Genomic DNA, 16,895 nt, shown 5'->3' with positions numbered 1-16,895 from the left:
GCCGAGAATGGTGGAAGCATCGTCCAGTCGGGCGCCAGATGCGAGCGGAGAATGTCAGTTCGCTATCGACAGTTCCTGGATTATCCCAGTAGCAAAAGTGTCTAGAAATGCTACATTCGCTCCGCGCTTTCGAGGGCTTTCGAGCTATCAATTGCGGTTCAGCGATTCTGCACTTGCTCCATTACTATTGTACTATACCGCCTTCAACTTTTATGAACGACTGGGTGTTTAAGGTTAGCGATTTGTTGTATTATCTGGCTGTATAGCAAATGAAAAATTACAATTTACTTTACTGTGCAAGTAAAAAATTTGTGTTGTAATGTTTTAATAAAATTTAGGGGCCCTTTATAACAACATTTGTTACAGTCCGCGCGCTTGGCTTAACCCGGGACTGGCTATCGACAAGGACACCAAGGCATGTGGTTGCCTTATCCGACACTGGGATGTCGCAGCCGTCGAGTTAAGCTTCAGATGGTTTGATGTCATCCAGCTCTTTGTGTCGTTGAGACACAGTAAGAGGCATGGAACGTGTGAGTCGCACGAGACAACCTTTGCATGGAAGTAACGTTGGGCGTCAACAGAACAACAACAACAAACGAACACTTAAAACGCGGTTTCAATTTATTTTTTGACGAAAATGCTTTCATTTACGTTCCACGTTTCATTTACATTTCATCGAAGCCGTAACGTTATGTTGCAAAGAGCTAACTACTAAATTTCGATTTAAAGCTTTCGTGACTGCAGGGATTCATCTTCTTGGTTCTTTCGGTAAAGTCACGTAGAAGGGAAATAATAAAAATATAACATAATAAAATACAATTCTCGCGACGTTTCGGCCACAACGCAAGCAGCCACTGATAATGTAGTTACTACGCCACTGATAATGTAGTTATTACACCACTGATAATGTCGTTACTACGATACTGATGATGTAGTTACTATGCCACTGACAACGTCGTTACTATGCCGCTGATTATGTCATTACTACGCCGCTGATGATGTCGTTACTATGCCACTGATAATGCCGTTACTACACCAGTGATAACGTAGCTACTACGCCAGTGATAATGTATTACTACGCCACTGGATGGCATCCATGATAATAATGATGACAACACAGGAAAATTTCTTCACAATACTGGCAAGTCAACCTGATAATGATGCTGGCTGTTGTTGTAATCACCGGCGAAATGTCACTAGCTACTCTAATTGTAAATATTGTAGTGGGTTTACTCTCCAACACAACAACCAGTTAGTGTCCTGAACTGGTAACTAATTGGCCACCTTTTGTTTACGTGACTAAACCTTTACTAATTGGCCGTGTCGGGTGGTGGTGGTGATGGGTTTAATGACACATTAATAATTTACGTGATGTAACCCAACAAAAAACGTAAACCTTCATTATGCACTTTACCCGGTAAAATTCGGTAAAATTCACCCCGATCCTTTGCGCGTGACGTCCGATCTCTGTTTAGCTCATAAGTAAGATTTAATTTTGTGTGTACTCGAATTGTCAATGTAGCTGTGGGTTTACGCTCTCCAATGCAGAATAATCGCTTAGTGCCGATCTCGTAACTAATTGGCAACGTTTTGTTTTATTGACTAAACCTTTACTCTTTGGCCATGTCGGGTGGTGGTGGTGGTGACGGATTTAACGACACATTTATATTTTACGTGATCTAACAAAAAAAAACTCCAAAAATCCCTTTATTATAGCTAATATTTATTATAGTTAATATTTATTATAGCTAATATTTATTATGGATAATATTTCTATTTTAACTTGTGTAAGGGCCACTGAGCTACACAGCTCTTTTTCAAAAGCGACATGACCATCACAAATGATAGCTCAACGAAGTGGCTTATCATCATCATCACCACGTAAAAATATAGAGTAGCCAAATACTCTAAACGTGTAGAGACATTGACTATAAATTTGGAAGGGAAATGAACGAAGGACCCGGAGAAAAATCCACGCGACCACCGGGAAAGAGAGATGCAAACTCCAAATATACAGCAGGTGTCAGGGTCGAGATCGAACCCACGACCTCCTGTATACCAGGTGAGGTGGTTAGCATATTCTAGCCACGGCGGGGTGTCATCATCAGCAGCAGCAGTGTGGGGCTGCGGTGTAGGGTTGCCCTCGTAAGCTATGTCATGGGATTGTTGGATAACAAGCTGATTTATATTTATTTTCAGATTAAGTGCCCTTCTAATTATTTGAGCCGTCCGACCAGCCACCACCTCGAAGACGAATGTTGAAATATGAGTAGCTTATATGTTACTGGTCGCGGAAGTCCACACGCGTGTTAAACACTCTCCTACAGCCTAGCTTTGAATTCATAAAAAAAACAAAATCTCTCACAGCCTCAATGCGTGCGGCATCACACTCTCTTACAGCTCAGAGGGTCCGATACAGCCAGACCCTGCGTGGCAGGCGAGCGCAGCGGGCGTCCGTGAACGACCGGCGGGCGAGCGACCGCCGGCGACTGCCACGCGCCGACGGCGGCGATGGCCTGGCCACGTGAACCACGCCGCGGCCCAGCGCCACGAGTGGAGCGGGCCGGTGCCTGCGCCCCTCCGTACGCGCCACCCTCACCATTACCCGGAGGCCGTCCGAGGAGTCGGAGGAGATGAGGGAGCTCGGGGGCCGTCGAGGGATTTCCCGTGGCTCAAACGGAGGGGTGCTCTCCGGGCGCGAGCTAGGGGCCTCTCCCGTTAGTGGGGTACCTGCGACCTCCTCCGGGAAACCTTCGTCACCTTCCCACGAGACATCGTGGATTTTTTTCGGAGTGGAGTGCGTCACGTAACGGGTGACCCTTCTGATGGCCCCGGGACGGGACGAAGGGGCGGGAGCCCGCACCTCCGGGCTGGAGAACTGAAAGGGCAGCGTCAAACACCTCAAGTCCGATTGGAAAGGCTCGGACTTCGACGGCCTTCCCTTGGCCCTGGGCCAGGACTCGTGCTTGGAGAGGCGACTGCTCCGTTGGGAATGGTGCACGAGCGGCGGAGGGAACCGCGCTTCCCGCGGGATGCCCTGACCCTTGGGCACGCGGTGCTCAATGTAGCGGACGACCCTTTTGATGGCCCCAGGCCGCGATCGCGGGATGGCACTTGGGGCTTCCGGTACAGAAAAGTTAACGGGACTGGTGGATCGTCTGACACCCAATGGGGAATGAATAGACGAAGCCGAAGCCTTCACAGCCGCAGCTTCCGCTTCTTCCGCTCGGCGACCGTCGGCGACTTCCTGCGGGGCGGACTTCCTGCCGCGTTTCACGAGCTTTCGGATCACCCCCGGCCGCGTCTGCTGCCTCGGATTCCACGAGTCCCAGTGGAAGTCTCTCTGCTCCGGCCGCCTGCTGTCGCCTGAGTGTCGCACCTCCTCTGACCCAAAGAACCGCGCCCCCAATCCGGAGCGTCGCGCATCCTCCGATCTGAAGAACTGCGCTTCCGATCCGGAGCACCGCGCCTCCTCTGATCTGGAGCGTCGCGTCGCCTCTGACCTGACGAACCGCACCTCCGATCCGGAGCTTCGCCCCTCCTGCGATCCGAAGAACTGGGCCTCCGATCCAGAGCGTCGCGCCTCCTCCTGCGATGCGGACCGTGACGCGTCCGCCCCGCGGTTTCCGTGGGGCTCTTGTTCACGAGCGATTTGGCTCCTGTGTAATACGAGGGATGTCCCCAACTTGGCGCCGATGGTAAACGTGGTGCCCCTGATGCGGGAATTTCCGGCACTCTCCTCGATGTCCGCCGGGCGACGTCGAGCGGCGATCGCCACCGCCGCTGGCTCGAGGTCAGCGGCGGGGTCAACGTTTGAGTCAGGGTCGAGGCGACGGTCGATGCTTCCTCCGGCTTCGAACCGGGGTGATTTATCCACGTCGGGGTCGAGTGACAGCTCGAGGTTCAGGTCAGGGTCTGGTTCCTTGGCGTCAGCCTTGTTGTCACGTTCAAAATCAAGCGCGAGGTCAAGTCCGAGGTGAGCGTCTGGATCAGAATGGAGTTGGACCTCGACGTTTTGTTCATGCACAGACTTGAGGCTCGTGCTTGGACCGTGTTCGGACTTTACATCAGTTTTCAGATCACGATTAAGTTGGAGGTCAGACGATGGATTGGGGTCAAAGTGGACACCGGTACTTGGATCGCATCTGAACGGGATGTGAGCAGTTGGATCGCCGCTGACAATCACCTTCACGCTTTGGATGGGGTGAAATTTGAGGCGAGTCCTTCGGTGGGAAATTAATTGGAGGTCGGCGTTTCGATCGGGGGCGAGTTTGAGGTCGGTGTGTGGGTCGGGGATGAGTTGAATATCAGTGGTTAGATCGGGAGTCAGTCCGAGGTCAGTGTTTGGATCGGGAGAGAGTTGAATTTCAGTGATTAGATCAGGAGAGAGTTTGAGGTCAGTGTTTGGATTGGGAGAGAGTTGCATTTCAGCGGTTAGATCGGGAGTGATTTTGGGGTCAGTATTTGGATCGGGAGAGAGTTTAATATCAGTGGTTAAATCGGGAGTGAGTTTGGGGTCAGTGTTTGAATCAAGAGAGAGTTGAATATCAGTGGTAAATTCAGGGGTGAGTTTGAGGTCAGTGTTTGGATTAGTAGTCAATTGGATATCAGTGCTTGGATCGGGAGTGAGTTGGAGGTCAGATTCGGCTATGAGTGGAAGGTTGACGTTCAGCTGATGGTGGTGGTGATGAGCCGTGTGGCTGCTTTGAGCATCACCGCGATCCCCATCGTCTGGGAGGTCGAAGTTGGGGTCATCCGTAGCATCCACCTCCCCAAACACTTCGTGGCAGTGGTCGATCAGAAACTGCACGAAGGCGACGATCTGGAGGCGGCACAGAGCGACAGTGACAGCAGCGGACGTCACACGGCGAAGCTGGTTGGCTACGTTCGGTGCGAAAGATGTTCAACGTATGCACATACACAGAAACCCACAGACACCCAGACCCATAGAGACCCACAGATTTGCCACTGGTAGTGAGACAGGGCCATAAAGATGGCTGCTGTCTCTGGTGTAGTAGGTCAATCAGTTTCAAAGACAATGCCATACATTATTATTTTTAGCAGAGCATGTTTGTTTGCATGTTTTGCCGCACGTACTGTGCGTGGTTAATGCAGACTTGATGATTTCTTATTTGTTGTTTGAACATCTTAACACAAATCCCGTGTTATTGCCAGAAAGGGTTAAAAACCTATTCTTCTTAGTATATATTATTATTATTGTTATTAAATTATTGTTTTTATTAAAGCGACCTTGTCGATGACGTCGCCCTCCTGCCTTCGGTCGATCTCCCCGGGGGCCCAGAGCATGCTGGGAGCCGTGCACACCGATAGGCTGAACGAGGTCATGTGACTCCAGTGCGCGTTGTCGGCGACGCGGCGCAGCAGGCGGAACACCGAGCCAATCAGAGCGCGACGCTCGGGCGACACGCTGCACAGCATTCTGGGAGGTGGCCACGAGCACGTGGGGAAAATTCGTGGGATTAATCGTTGTAACCATGTGAAACTAAATTTCGATTTAAAGCTTTCGTGACTGCAGGGATTCATCTTCTTGGTTTTTTCGGTAAATAAAACATATTTTATTATTTTTATTATGTTTTATTTTTATTATTATATTACTTCCCTTCTACGTGACTTTACCGAAAGAACCAAGAACATGCGAAACTAAAAAACTATTTTCTATTGTTGTCCTATCTCTGTTTAGCTCATAAGAAAGGTTTATTTTTGCGTGTACTCGAATTGTCAATGTTGCTGTGGGTTTACGCTCTCCAATGCACAATAATCGCTTAGTGCCGATCTCGTAACGAATTGTCAACGTTTTGTTTTGTGTGACTAAACTTTTACTCATTGAGCATGTCGGATGGTGGTGGTGGCGGATTTAACGACACATTTATATTTTACGTGATCTCACCCAAGAAAGCTGCTACGTAGCTCTTTTTCAGAAGCGGCCTGGCCATCATAAATGATAGAAGCTCATTCTAGATTTGAAGGTTTCGTGACTGCAAGGATTCATACTCTTAGTTCTTTCGGTAAAGTCACGTAGGTAAAATTAATAAAAATAAAACAATAAAAATCACGACGTTTCGGAGGCAACACAAGCTACCGTCTTCAGGTGAAACCGTCACAGCAAAATATCTGTCTCGTTGTCTGTTAAAAATTCTAACAGATGGGTGAAATTCCTCCCCGTAGAGGGTATTGATTCTAGATTTGAAGCCGTCCATAAATGACGTCACGCGATTTTGGACAATTTTGGACTCCCTTCCCCTCGTCACACGGCGTCACAAAAAGTCAGACCCCCCCCCCTCAAATATTACATCACAAAGCTCTGCCCCCCCCCCCCGCCCAAATGTTTTAAAACATGCTTCAAAGCGCTTTAAACTATTGTCATTGCAGTGCGTATTTAATGTGGCGCTCCACTCTGATGTTGTAGGAGAAAACATTTATTAAAATGTCTATTTAATTAAGTAGAACGTGTTGTCTATATTTATTTAAAGTTGCGCGACGTCATTTATGGACGGCCCCTTAATCAATGTGGGGTAGGGGTGGGCAGATGGAGGCGATGGGGGAGGCTTACGTCTCAATCCTCCGAACGGTGGCTTCTGGTTCCCAGGGATCGTCCGAACAGCCCACGGCAGCCACCCACTGCTCGTAGCTGTCGCGAGGGAAAAACCCTCCAGGGACGGAGCGAAGGAATTCCTGGAGCAAGCGGTGAACACGTGCACAGTCACACAGACTCACAGTCACACACACAGTCACACAGTCACATAGTCACACACACAGTCACACACACAGTCACACACAGTCACACACACAGTCACACAGACTCACATTCACACACACAGTCACACAGACTCACAGTCACACACACAGTCACACACACAGTCACACACACAGTCACACAGACTCACATTCACACAGTCACACAGACTCACATTCACACACACAGTCACACACAGTCACACACAGTCACACAGACTCACAGTCACACAGTCACACAGACTCACAGTCACACAGACACACAGTCACACAGTCACACAGACTTACATTCACACACACAGTCACACACACAGTCACACAGTCGCACAGACTCACATTCACACACACACAGTCACGCAGACTCACAGTCACACAGACTCACAGTCACACACAGTCACACAGACACAATCGCACACATACAGCCGCACACAGTCACAAACTCATTCACGCACAGTCACAGACTCACGGCACACAGTCACACAGAATCATTTGCGCACACAGTCACGCGCACAGAGTTACAGACACATCTCTGTTGCGTTTAGCGTATTCTGCTGCTACGGTGATATCCCACCTCGTTGGGCGATCATTTGCGGCCAGAACACTTCTCAAAAAGATCTACGCAGCTCAGGTGGGCCTTGCCTGGTCAAATAGCAACATAGCTACACACTCTCTGGTTCTTTCGGTAAAGTCACGTAGTTATTTTCTTGTATTTCTAACTACGCGACTTTACTGAAAGAACCAAAGAGTATGGATTCCTGCAGTCACGAAAGATTCAAATAGCTACAGAAAAGTTAGTTTGTGAGGAAAAAAAACCCAATGCTGCTTAGAATAGGAACCCAGGAACTCAGCGGTGCATTCTGGGTAAGTGTTTTGATATTTGAGCCACCTGGCGTTAGTGATCTTGTAAATATGACCAGATTGACTGCGTTATCATTGTGTGCAGTCTTCGCCGAAGACAATCTCACACGATCGCTTGTCGTGTTAGTCACGGGCGGATGTTCGACCCACAATTGCCATTCACGAGAAAAATAAAATCGTCAAGAGGCGACAACTTCGACGACGTTCGAAGCGTTTTTTTAAATCCTTTATATTAAGTTCGCTTGCTTGGTTGCGTGCTTGTGTGCTTGCTTGCTTGCTTACGACCGTGCAAATATTTTGGTCGTTTTTTAACCCACTTCCCGTGATCCAATCGAGCTGACATTTTCCACACAGACTCGTTGTGCGTGACAATTAATTTTCGTGAAAACATTTTTCCAAAATTTTACACTGTTTAGGGAATTTTTTTAAAATATTCAATTACCAATTGCTTAATGCTGGCAGACAATGATCTGACCCATAGGTGGCAGCCATCTCAAGCCAGAGGACGAGAGGACTCTAGCCGCCACGCATATAAAGGATTTAGAGTGAAAAACTTTGTTTTTACGGGTTAATTTTTTTCATGATTCGTTTGTGACGACATGGTGGTGTCGTCACAGCGCTCCCAGAGTGCACCTTGAGGATGGTTGCCAGGGCGACGGGCGAGCCGTGCTCCCATTGGTCGGCTGGGGAGTTGGCGTTGATCTTGTTGCGGATTTCCCGCGAGGTGCGGAATCCCGGGCTGCGCCTGAACACCCCCGGCTCCCAGGGGGCTCGCCGCCAGAGCCGTCCTAGGAGCTCCTGTCCACAAATGAACGCACACGTGTACAGGGTGCTTCACAAAAAAACATGTGAACACTTCAGAGAATTTGCAAAAAAACGATACCGCAGGAAGTGTGCCTCTGGAGACAACCTGGAAGTGTAGTGTATAGTGTAGTGTATAGTGTAGTGTGTAGTGTATAGTGTAGTGTATAGTGTAGTGCATAGTGTAGTGCATAGTGTAGTGTAGTGTATAGTGTAGTGTGTAGTGTAGTGTATAGTGTAGTGTATAGTGTAGTGCATAGTGTAGTGTATAGTGTAGTATATAGTGTAGTGTATAGTGTAGTGTATAGTGTAGTGTATAGTGTAGTGTATAGTGTAGTGCATAGTGTAGTGTATAGTGTAGTGTATAGTGTAGTGCATAGTGTAGTGTATAGTGCAGTGTAAAGTGTAGTACATAGTGTAGTGTATAGTGTAGTGTATAGTGTAGTGTATAGTGTAGTGTATAGTGTAGTGTATAGTGTAGTGCATAGTGTAGTGTATAGTGTAGTGTATAGTGTAGTGTGTAGTGTATAGTGTAGTGTGTAGTGTAGTGCAGTGTATAGTGTAGTGTGTAGTGTATAGTGTAGTGTCTATAGCATCTGAAAGCGCCAAGCGATGCGGTGACTGTCTTCGTTCGAAGGTTAGCTAAAAGTGTAGCGTATAGTGTAGTGTAGTGTGTAGTATATAGTGCAGTGTATAGTGTAATGCATAGTAGTGTATAGTGTAGTGTATATAGCTTTGCTCTCCAACACACAACCGGTTAGTGCTGTACTAGTAACGTACTGATTGTAATTGTACTCAGTACTTAGATTGTAAATGCTGTGGATTTTCTCTCCAACACACAACCGGTTAGTGCTGTAATGAATTGGCCACGTTCTGTTTACGTGACAAACCTTAATATTTGTCTGTGTCGGGTGGTGGCAGGTTTAACGACACATTTGTACTATATTCTTGGGTCTTTCGGTAAAGTCACGTAGATAGGTTCAAAGAAAATAACAAAACATAAGAAAAAACTACCACGTTTCGATCGCAACACAAGGTGTCGTCTTTTTGCTTTTTCCTGAACCTATCTACGTGACTTTACCGAAAGACCCAAGAATATGAATTCCTGCAGTCACAAAAGCTTTAACTCAACATTTGTACTCTAAGGTTTGTTCCGTAAAATCACGTAGGTAAAAAATATAATAATAAAAAAAAACTAAATTAAATCATTTGATTTAATTTCACACACACGCACACATCTCCTATTTGGTAATGCCCCACCACCCCCCCCGTACCCTGATTGCCCGGGGCGCGAGCCCTTCCTCCCAGAGGCCCTCCATGGGGCATCCGAAGAGGTGGCGCTGGTGGGGCTCGGGAGGGTCGGCTTCGGGCTGCCCGAGCAGGGCCCTCTCGGAGGGCCACGTGTCCTCCCGGTGCTTCCTCCTGAAGAATGTTCGCCGCGGAGACTTCTGGGAGGGTGACGTGGCCGGTGGAGTCCATTCTGTTGTCACGCAAAAAAAGAGAAGAGCGGTGGGTCGACGTTCTTAATGGAAATTGATTCGCGCGCCGATGACGATGGCGATGATAAGGCGCTTCGGTGAGCTGCTATCATGGGTGACGGCAGGGTGGGGATCGAACCCACGACCTCCTGTATACCAGGCAAGGTCGTTAACATCTCCTAGCCACCGTGATGATGATGAGAGTGAGAGAGACGCGGACTACAAATATACAGCAGCAGGCATCGTCAGGGTCGTGATCGAACACATGACCTCCTGTATACCAGGCGAGGTAGTTAACATCTCCTAGCCACCATGATGATGCTGAGAGTGAGAGAGACGCAGACTACAAATATACAGCAGCAGGCATCGTCAGGGTCGGGATCAAACCCATGACCTCCTGTATACCAGGCGAGGGAGTTCACATCTCCTAGCCACCGTGATGATGATGATGAGAGAGAGACGCAAACTCCAAATCTACAGCAGCAGGCATCGTCAGGGTCGAGATAGAACCCACGACCTCCTGCGTACCAGGCGAGGTAGTTAACATCTCCTAGCCACCGTGGCACCCCATGAGAGGGAATGAATTTGTTTTATTTTAATGTCGCATTCATTTACCCCGTGGGGAGGGAACAAAAACTTTGCTGAATCTCAAGCTTAGGGGAGCCGCGGTGACTAGGAGATGTTAACTACCTCGCCTGGTATACAGGAGGTCGTGGGTTCGATCCCGAACCTGACGCCTTCTGTTTGGCGTTTGCGTGTCTTTTTTACAGGAGATTCTACAACTTTTAAAGCCATTCCCCGTGTTTAGTGTACATGCACTACAACGTGTTTGCAATCGACGGGAGTAAAGTTGGACTTGCGAACAAATCGACTTACGAAAAGAACATCTGCAACCTAACTCGTTCGTAAGTAGAGGAGGTCCCTGTACTATTAATGTACACCAGAAAAAGCATTCAATGTTATAGAAATTAGCGTTACCTGTCTGCATGTCTGACGCTGCCCCCTTGCAGTACGCTCGCCAATCAGAAGAGCCCTTCCCTGCAACGTCACAAAGGTCAACACAATCGTCACGTTGCCGAACGAATACAATACATTCCAGCGGAGGGAGCTGGTAGGAACGTTGGGTTGCTCGGTCAATGGCCAGGATCAACGGCGGCGTGGTGTATTCCGCAAATATGGCCGACTGTGAGGGCGGGCACAAGCCGGCGTGAGTAGGTTAAACGTTGAGTTTTATAAGGGCACCACGGGGTGACCAGCCGCTCCCCACCCAACCCCACCCTCCCCACCCAGCCCCTCCCCACCCAACCCCACCCCTCGCACCCCCCCACCCAGCCCCACCCAGCCCCTCTCCACTCAGCCCCTCCCCACCCCACCCAGCCCCACCCTCCCCACCCAGCCCCTCCCCACCCTCCTCACCCAGCCCCTCCCCACCCTCCCCACCCAGCCCCTCCCCACCCTCCCCACCCAGCCCCTCCCTCTCCATCCAGCCCCTCCCTGCACGACGGACGGACGGACACAATAATCCCCTGTGGGCTGGTGAAACCAGTGGGTTCCTACCAGTATAATTTTTATTGTGAGGTCATGACGCTCGGTACACCACACACACGCGAAATGTTTTGACCCCAGAGAACCACCTCAATACCTCGCTGGCGATCTCGTCAAGGGCGCTATAAACCATGGGGCCGTCCATAAATGACGTCACGCACCTAGGGGGGGGGGTCAGATTTTTGTGACGATGTGTGACGAGGAAGGGGAGGGGGTTTGAGAAATGTGACGTCACATCAAAATGCGCAACTTTAAATAAATATAGAATTGTTATAACAACACTAATTGTTATAACAACACTCCTACAACATCAGAGTGCAGCGCCACATTAAATACGCACTACAATGACAATAGTTTAAAGCGATTTGAAGCGTGTTTTATTTTCAAAATGGAAATATGGTTTTGGGTGGTGGGGGGGGGCAGAGCTTTGTGACGTCATATTTGAGGGGGGGGGGTCGGACTTTTTGTGACGCCGTGTGACGAGGGGGGGGGGGGTAAAAATCGTCCAAAATCGCGTGACGTCATTTATGGACAGTCCCCATCATCAGATCAACTCCGCTCATCATCCTTGCAGCAGCAGCATCCACAGCTACGGCGGCTTTTGTGCTGGCCATTGGACAAAGACGGCGCCTGGACATACGGGACAGGGTTCGTTCGTATCTGTGAAAGTTCGCAAGTCGATTGTTCGTAAGTAGAGGAGGAGTTGGTGTGTAACGGTGTTTTTTTCTGCAATATTTTTCTGTCTTTTCTTGGATGTTCTGTTTGCACTCAGTCACATATTCACTTTAAGATGTTTTTTTGTTCGTGTTTTTGTTTGTTGCGGCATGGCTAACATTGGTGATTTTCGAAATGTTTTTTGGTTTGGCCATGTTTGTTTGTTGTAGTACAGAGTTAGACTGATGGCCTTAATATAAGTTGTCTTGTGGTTGTTGTTGTTGTTTGACTTGCATCCCACTGGGATGCTTGCACACAGTGTTGGTGTACGGTGTTTTTTCTGCAATATTTTGCTGTCTTTTCTTGGATTTCCTGTTTGCACTCAGTCACTTAGTCACTTTAAGATGTTTTTTTGTTCATGTTTTTTGTTTGTTGCGGTTGCACCCGATTCAAGAGCCGAATGGCTCACAGGGCTATACCTAATAAATGAACTTGAGTCCCTGGACGCGACAGAAATTGCGCCACCGATTTAGAAACGACGATTCTCATTGTTGTCGTGCATCAACCCACTCCACGCTGCGACTAGGGGGCAGCATTGAGCCGGTGGGCGAAGCCTGGGGAGCAGAGGTCACAAACGGGTTTTGATTCCTTACCCCGTGTACCCGTACCCGGCCGCACCAGGGTCGCAAACGGGTACCCGTACCCGACCGTACCCTACCCGTACCCGGCCGGGTATCGGGTAGGGTACGGGTATCGGGTACCTGATTGCGACCTCTGGGATGAAGCCATGTTGCAGGCGCGGGTGGGTTGATTCTAGGAACTTGAATTGTGAGAAGAGACAAGACGTTGGGAAATGAGTGACAAACGGTGATTCACCAGTGACTCACGGCCTACCCGTACCCGTACCCGGCCGCACCAGGGTCGCAAACGGGTACCCGTACCCGGCCGAGTACGGGTAGCCGGGTATCGGGTAGGGTACGGGTATCGGGTACCCGGTTGCGACCTCTGCTGGGGAGACTTTAAAATGCCCCCTTACATCAGCCACACGGCCCTTTACCGACAACGTGGCTCAACAACAGAGACAAAGACTCCCTTCCCCCCCATATACAGCCCTTGTTATGTATCGTGCGTGTCTTTCGATTTAAAGCTTTCGTGACTGCAGGGATTCATCTTCTTGGTTCTTTCGGTAAAGTCACGTAGAATGGAAATAATAAAATAATAAAAATAAAACATACAATAATTCTCACGACAGAGTCTGAATGTCATTCAGACGCTGTCTTTCTGACAGACCTGTTCTCCACCTGAGGACGGCTGCTTGCGTTGTGGCGGAAACGTCGTGAGAATTATTTTATTATGTTTTATTTTTATTATTTTATTATTTCCATTCTACGTGACTTTACCGAAAGAACCAAGAAGATATCGTGCGTGTGTCTGTGTGTTGAACTTAATTTCGCACCGTACGTAGCCAACCGGGCTAATCTGTGGGTCTCTATGGGTCTCTATGGGTGTCTCTGTGGGTCTCTGTGTGTGTGTAAACATTGAACTTCTTCTGAACCGTACGTAGCCAACCAGGCTAATCTGTGGGTCTCTATGGGTCTGGGTGTCTGTGGGTCTCTGTCAGAGGTCGCAAACGGGTTTTGATTCCTTACCCGTACCCGTACCCGGCCGCACCAGGGTCGCAAACGGGTACCCGTACCCTACCCGATACCCGGCTACCCGTACCCGGCCGGGTATCGGGTAGGGTACGGGTACCCGATTGCGACCTCTGGGATGAAGCCATGTTGCAGGCGCGGGTGGGTTGATTTTAGGAACTTGAATTGTGAGAAGAGACAAGACGTTGGGAAATGAGTGACAAACGGTGATTTACCAGTGACTCACGGCCTACCCGTACCCGGCCGCACCAGGGTCGCAAACGGGTACCCGTACCCGGCCGGGTACGGGTAGCCGGGTATCGGGTAGGGTACGGGTATCGGGTACCCGGTTGCGACCTCTGGTCTCTGTGTGTGTCTGTGTGTTGAACTTAATTTCGCACCGTACGTAGCCAACCGCGCTAATTTGTGGGTCTCTGTGGGTCTCTATGGGGTGTATCTGTGGGTCACTATGGGTCTAGGTGTCTGTGGGTCTCTGTGTATGTATGCTGAACTTCGTTTGCACCGTACGTAGCCCACCACGCTAATCTATGGGTCTCTGTGGGTTTCTATGGGTCTGGGTGTCTGTGGGTCCCTGTGTGTGTATGTTGCAGGAAGCGGTAGTGTAGTGGTCTGCGCTACTAACCCGGCGACCTGAGTTCAAATCCCGCTCACGGCCAACACCGCCAGTGACGATTATCTGAGCCGGTCCTGGGCCTCCCCTAGGTCGACTCAGCCTCAAATGAGTACCCGGTGCGTTGTGTAAACATCGCCACTGGGGAGACAAAGGCGGTCGGGCGTGGTGCCAGCCACCCATCCCCTCGTGAGCCGTGCCGATCTTCATAGGTGCTCGCTAACAGCACTTGCCCCAACAGTCTGTTACAGGCTACACGGGGGGGGGGGGGGTCTTTGTCTTTGTGTGTTGAACTTCTTCCTCACCGTACGTAGACAACCGCGCTAATCTGTGGGTCTTTGTGGGTCTCTATGGGTGTCTCTATGGGTCTGGGTGTCTTTGTGGGTCTCTATGGGTGTCTCCATGGGTCTGGGTGTCTCTGTGGGTGTCTCTGTGGGTGTATCTGTGGGTCTGGGTGTCTGTTGGTCTCTGTGGGTGTCTCTGTGTGTCTGTGTGTCTGTGTGTGTGCTTCTGTGTGTGTGTCTCTGTGTGTGTGTCTCTGTGTGTGGTTGTGTCTGTGTGTGTGTCTCTGTGTGTGTGTCTCTGTATGTGTGTCTCTGTCTCTGTGTGTGTGTGTCTCTATGGGTGTCTCTATGGGTCTGGGTGTCTCTGTGGGTGTCTCTGTGGGTCTGGGTGTCTGTTGGTCTCTGTGGGTGTCTCTGTGTGTGTGTCTCTGTGTGTCTGTCTGTGTGTTTCTGTGTGTGTGTCTCTGTGTGTGTGTGTTTCTCTGTCTCTGTGTGTCTGTGTGTGTCTGTGTGTGTGTTTCTGTGTGTGTGTCTCTGTCTCTGTGTGTGTGTGTCTCTGTGTGTGTCTCTGTGTGTGTGTGTCTCTGTGTGTGTCTCTGTGTGTCTCTGTGTGTGTCTTTCTGTGTGTGTGTGTCTCTGTGTGTCTCTGTGTGTGTCTCTGTGTGTGTGTCTCTGTGTGTGTGTTTCTCTGTCTCTGTGTGTGTGTCTGTGTGTGTGTCTGTGTGTCTGTGTGAGTGTGTCTGTGTGTGTGTCTCTGTCTCTGTGTGTGTGTCTCTGTCTCGTCTGTGTGTCTCTGTGTGTGTGTCTCTAGTGGGAGCGGTAGTGTAGTGGTTAACGCGCTGCGCTATGATCCTGGCGACCCGGGTTCGATTCCCGCTCACGGCCAACACCAGTGACGATTATCTGAACCGGTCCTGGGCCTCCTCTAGGTCGACTCAGCCTTAAATAAGTACCTGGTGCGGTGTGTAAACATCGCCACTGGGGAGACAAAGGCGGTCGGGCGTGGTGCTGGCCACCCACCCCCTCGTGTACCGTGCCGGCCTTCATAGGTGCTCGCTAACAGCACTTGCCCCTACAGTCTGTTAAGGCTATACGGGGGATCTTTGTGTCTCTGTGTGTGTGTCTGTGTGTGTTTTGAGATGGACGTTCGTGCCAGTGTCGCCCTTCAGAAGGTGCTCGCTGACATCAACTTGACCCACAACACTCCGTCGAAGTCCATACAAGGTGGGAGGGGGGGTATGGGTTAGGCCGTTAGGAGGTAATCTCTGTTTTGCTACACAGCGCCAATCGTCAACAACAACAACAATGACACGGGAACAATGAAACAACAACAATAACAAAAAGCCATCCATCTTCTTGCTTCTTTCGGTAAAGTCACGTAGAAGGGAAATAATAAAATAATAAAAAATAATTCTCACGACGTTTCGGTCACAACGCAAGTAGCCGTCCTCAGGTGAAGAACAGGTCTGTCGGAAAGACAGCGTCATTTCAGACGCTGTCTTTCCGACAGACCTGTTCTTCACCTGAGGACGGCTGCTTGCGTTGTGGCCGAAACGTCGTGAGAATTATTTTATTATGTTTTATTTTTATTATTTCCCTTCTACGTGACTTTACCGAAAGAACCAAGAAGATTAATCCCTGCAGTCACGAAAGCTTTAAATCGAAAAAAGCCGTCCGTTGACGATGAACATCGCTGGGTTACTCACGCGGTCCCTCGGTTGTCTCTCTCTCGATGTGAGGACCCCCCCCCCACTACCAAACCACCGTGGGCTCGGTGCGTATCGCGAGCGGGTGAGCCGCTGGTCGCTCCCTCGGTGTCAAAACAACAAGGGGGTGGGAGTCAACATTTCAACATCGCTGTTGGGCAACGTGGAGGAGTGAGAGGACGAAAGGCGGAATGGAAATCGATGATTGTGCATGATTTTGGGGGGGGGTGGGGGGTGGGATACTAAACTAAAACTATCACACGGCGTTGTAATACGGTGGTGGTTTTTTTATCCTGGAAGATTTGCTGGTTTATCCCAGGATGTTTCTGTTGCGCGTCGTCGCTTTAAGATGTTTTCTTTGTTCATGTTTTTGTTTGTTGCAGTTGCACCCGACTCAAGAAGAGCCGCATGGCTCACAGGGCTATAACCTCCATATCTTTAAAAGGCAAAGTTGTGAATATGTGTGTCTGTTCAAAATGTTTAGCGTACTTCCCGACATGCAACAAACTTTAAATTTGCCATGTGGGTACTTTCCAGACTGTATACCGGGCAAA

At 49.4% G+C, this 16,895-nt stretch overlaps 1 protein-coding gene across 2 annotated transcripts; it reads right to left on the bottom strand.

The window, feature by feature from the left end:
* Nucleotides 1–530: 530 nt before the first annotated feature.
* LOC133360460 (uncharacterized) lies at nt 531–16,404 on the bottom strand. 2 transcript variants are annotated; one of them, XM_061579184.1, is made up of 7 exons: nt 16,342–16,404; nt 10,869–10,928; nt 9,687–9,892; nt 8,245–8,409; nt 6,572–6,693; nt 5,251–5,440; nt 531–4,822 (listed from the first exon to the last, which is right to left on the bottom strand). In XM_061579184.1, exons 2-7 carry the CDS (start codon nt 10,876–10,878, stop codon nt 2,402–2,404), a joined length of 3,114 nt encoding a protein of 1,037 aa, XP_061435168.1. In that variant the 5' UTR covers nt 10,879–10,928; nt 16,342–16,404; the 3' UTR covers nt 531–2,401. The 2 variants fall into 2 exon arrangements, with proteins under 2 accessions (XP_061435168.1, XP_061435169.1); XM_061579185.1 differs by lacking the exon at nt 16,342–16,404 and adding an exon at nt 11,533–11,551.
* Between the last annotated feature and the right edge of the window lie 491 nt (nt 16,405–16,895).

Source organism: Lethenteron reissneri, chromosome 69 (genome assembly GCF_015708825.2).
Source record: "Lethenteron reissneri isolate LAM-NWPU_2019-01 chromosome 69, ASM1570882v1, whole genome shotgun sequence".
In the NCBI taxonomy this organism is placed as follows: domain Eukaryota; kingdom Metazoa; phylum Chordata; class Hyperoartia; order Petromyzontiformes; family Petromyzontidae; genus Lethenteron; species Lethenteron reissneri.
This window is presented reverse-complemented; position numbering and strand designations above follow the sequence as displayed.

Coding starts and splice junctions, on each gene's coding strand:
- LOC133360460 (XM_061579184.1), bottom strand. Junction 8,410..9,686: donor TCGCGCCCCGGGCAATCAGG/GTACGGGGGGGG, acceptor ATTTGTGGACAG/GAGCTCCTAGGACGGCTCTG. Junction 6,694..8,244: donor CCCTGGCAACCATCCTCAAG/GTGCACTCTGGG, acceptor CGCTTGCTCCAG/GAATTCCTTCGCTCCGTCCC.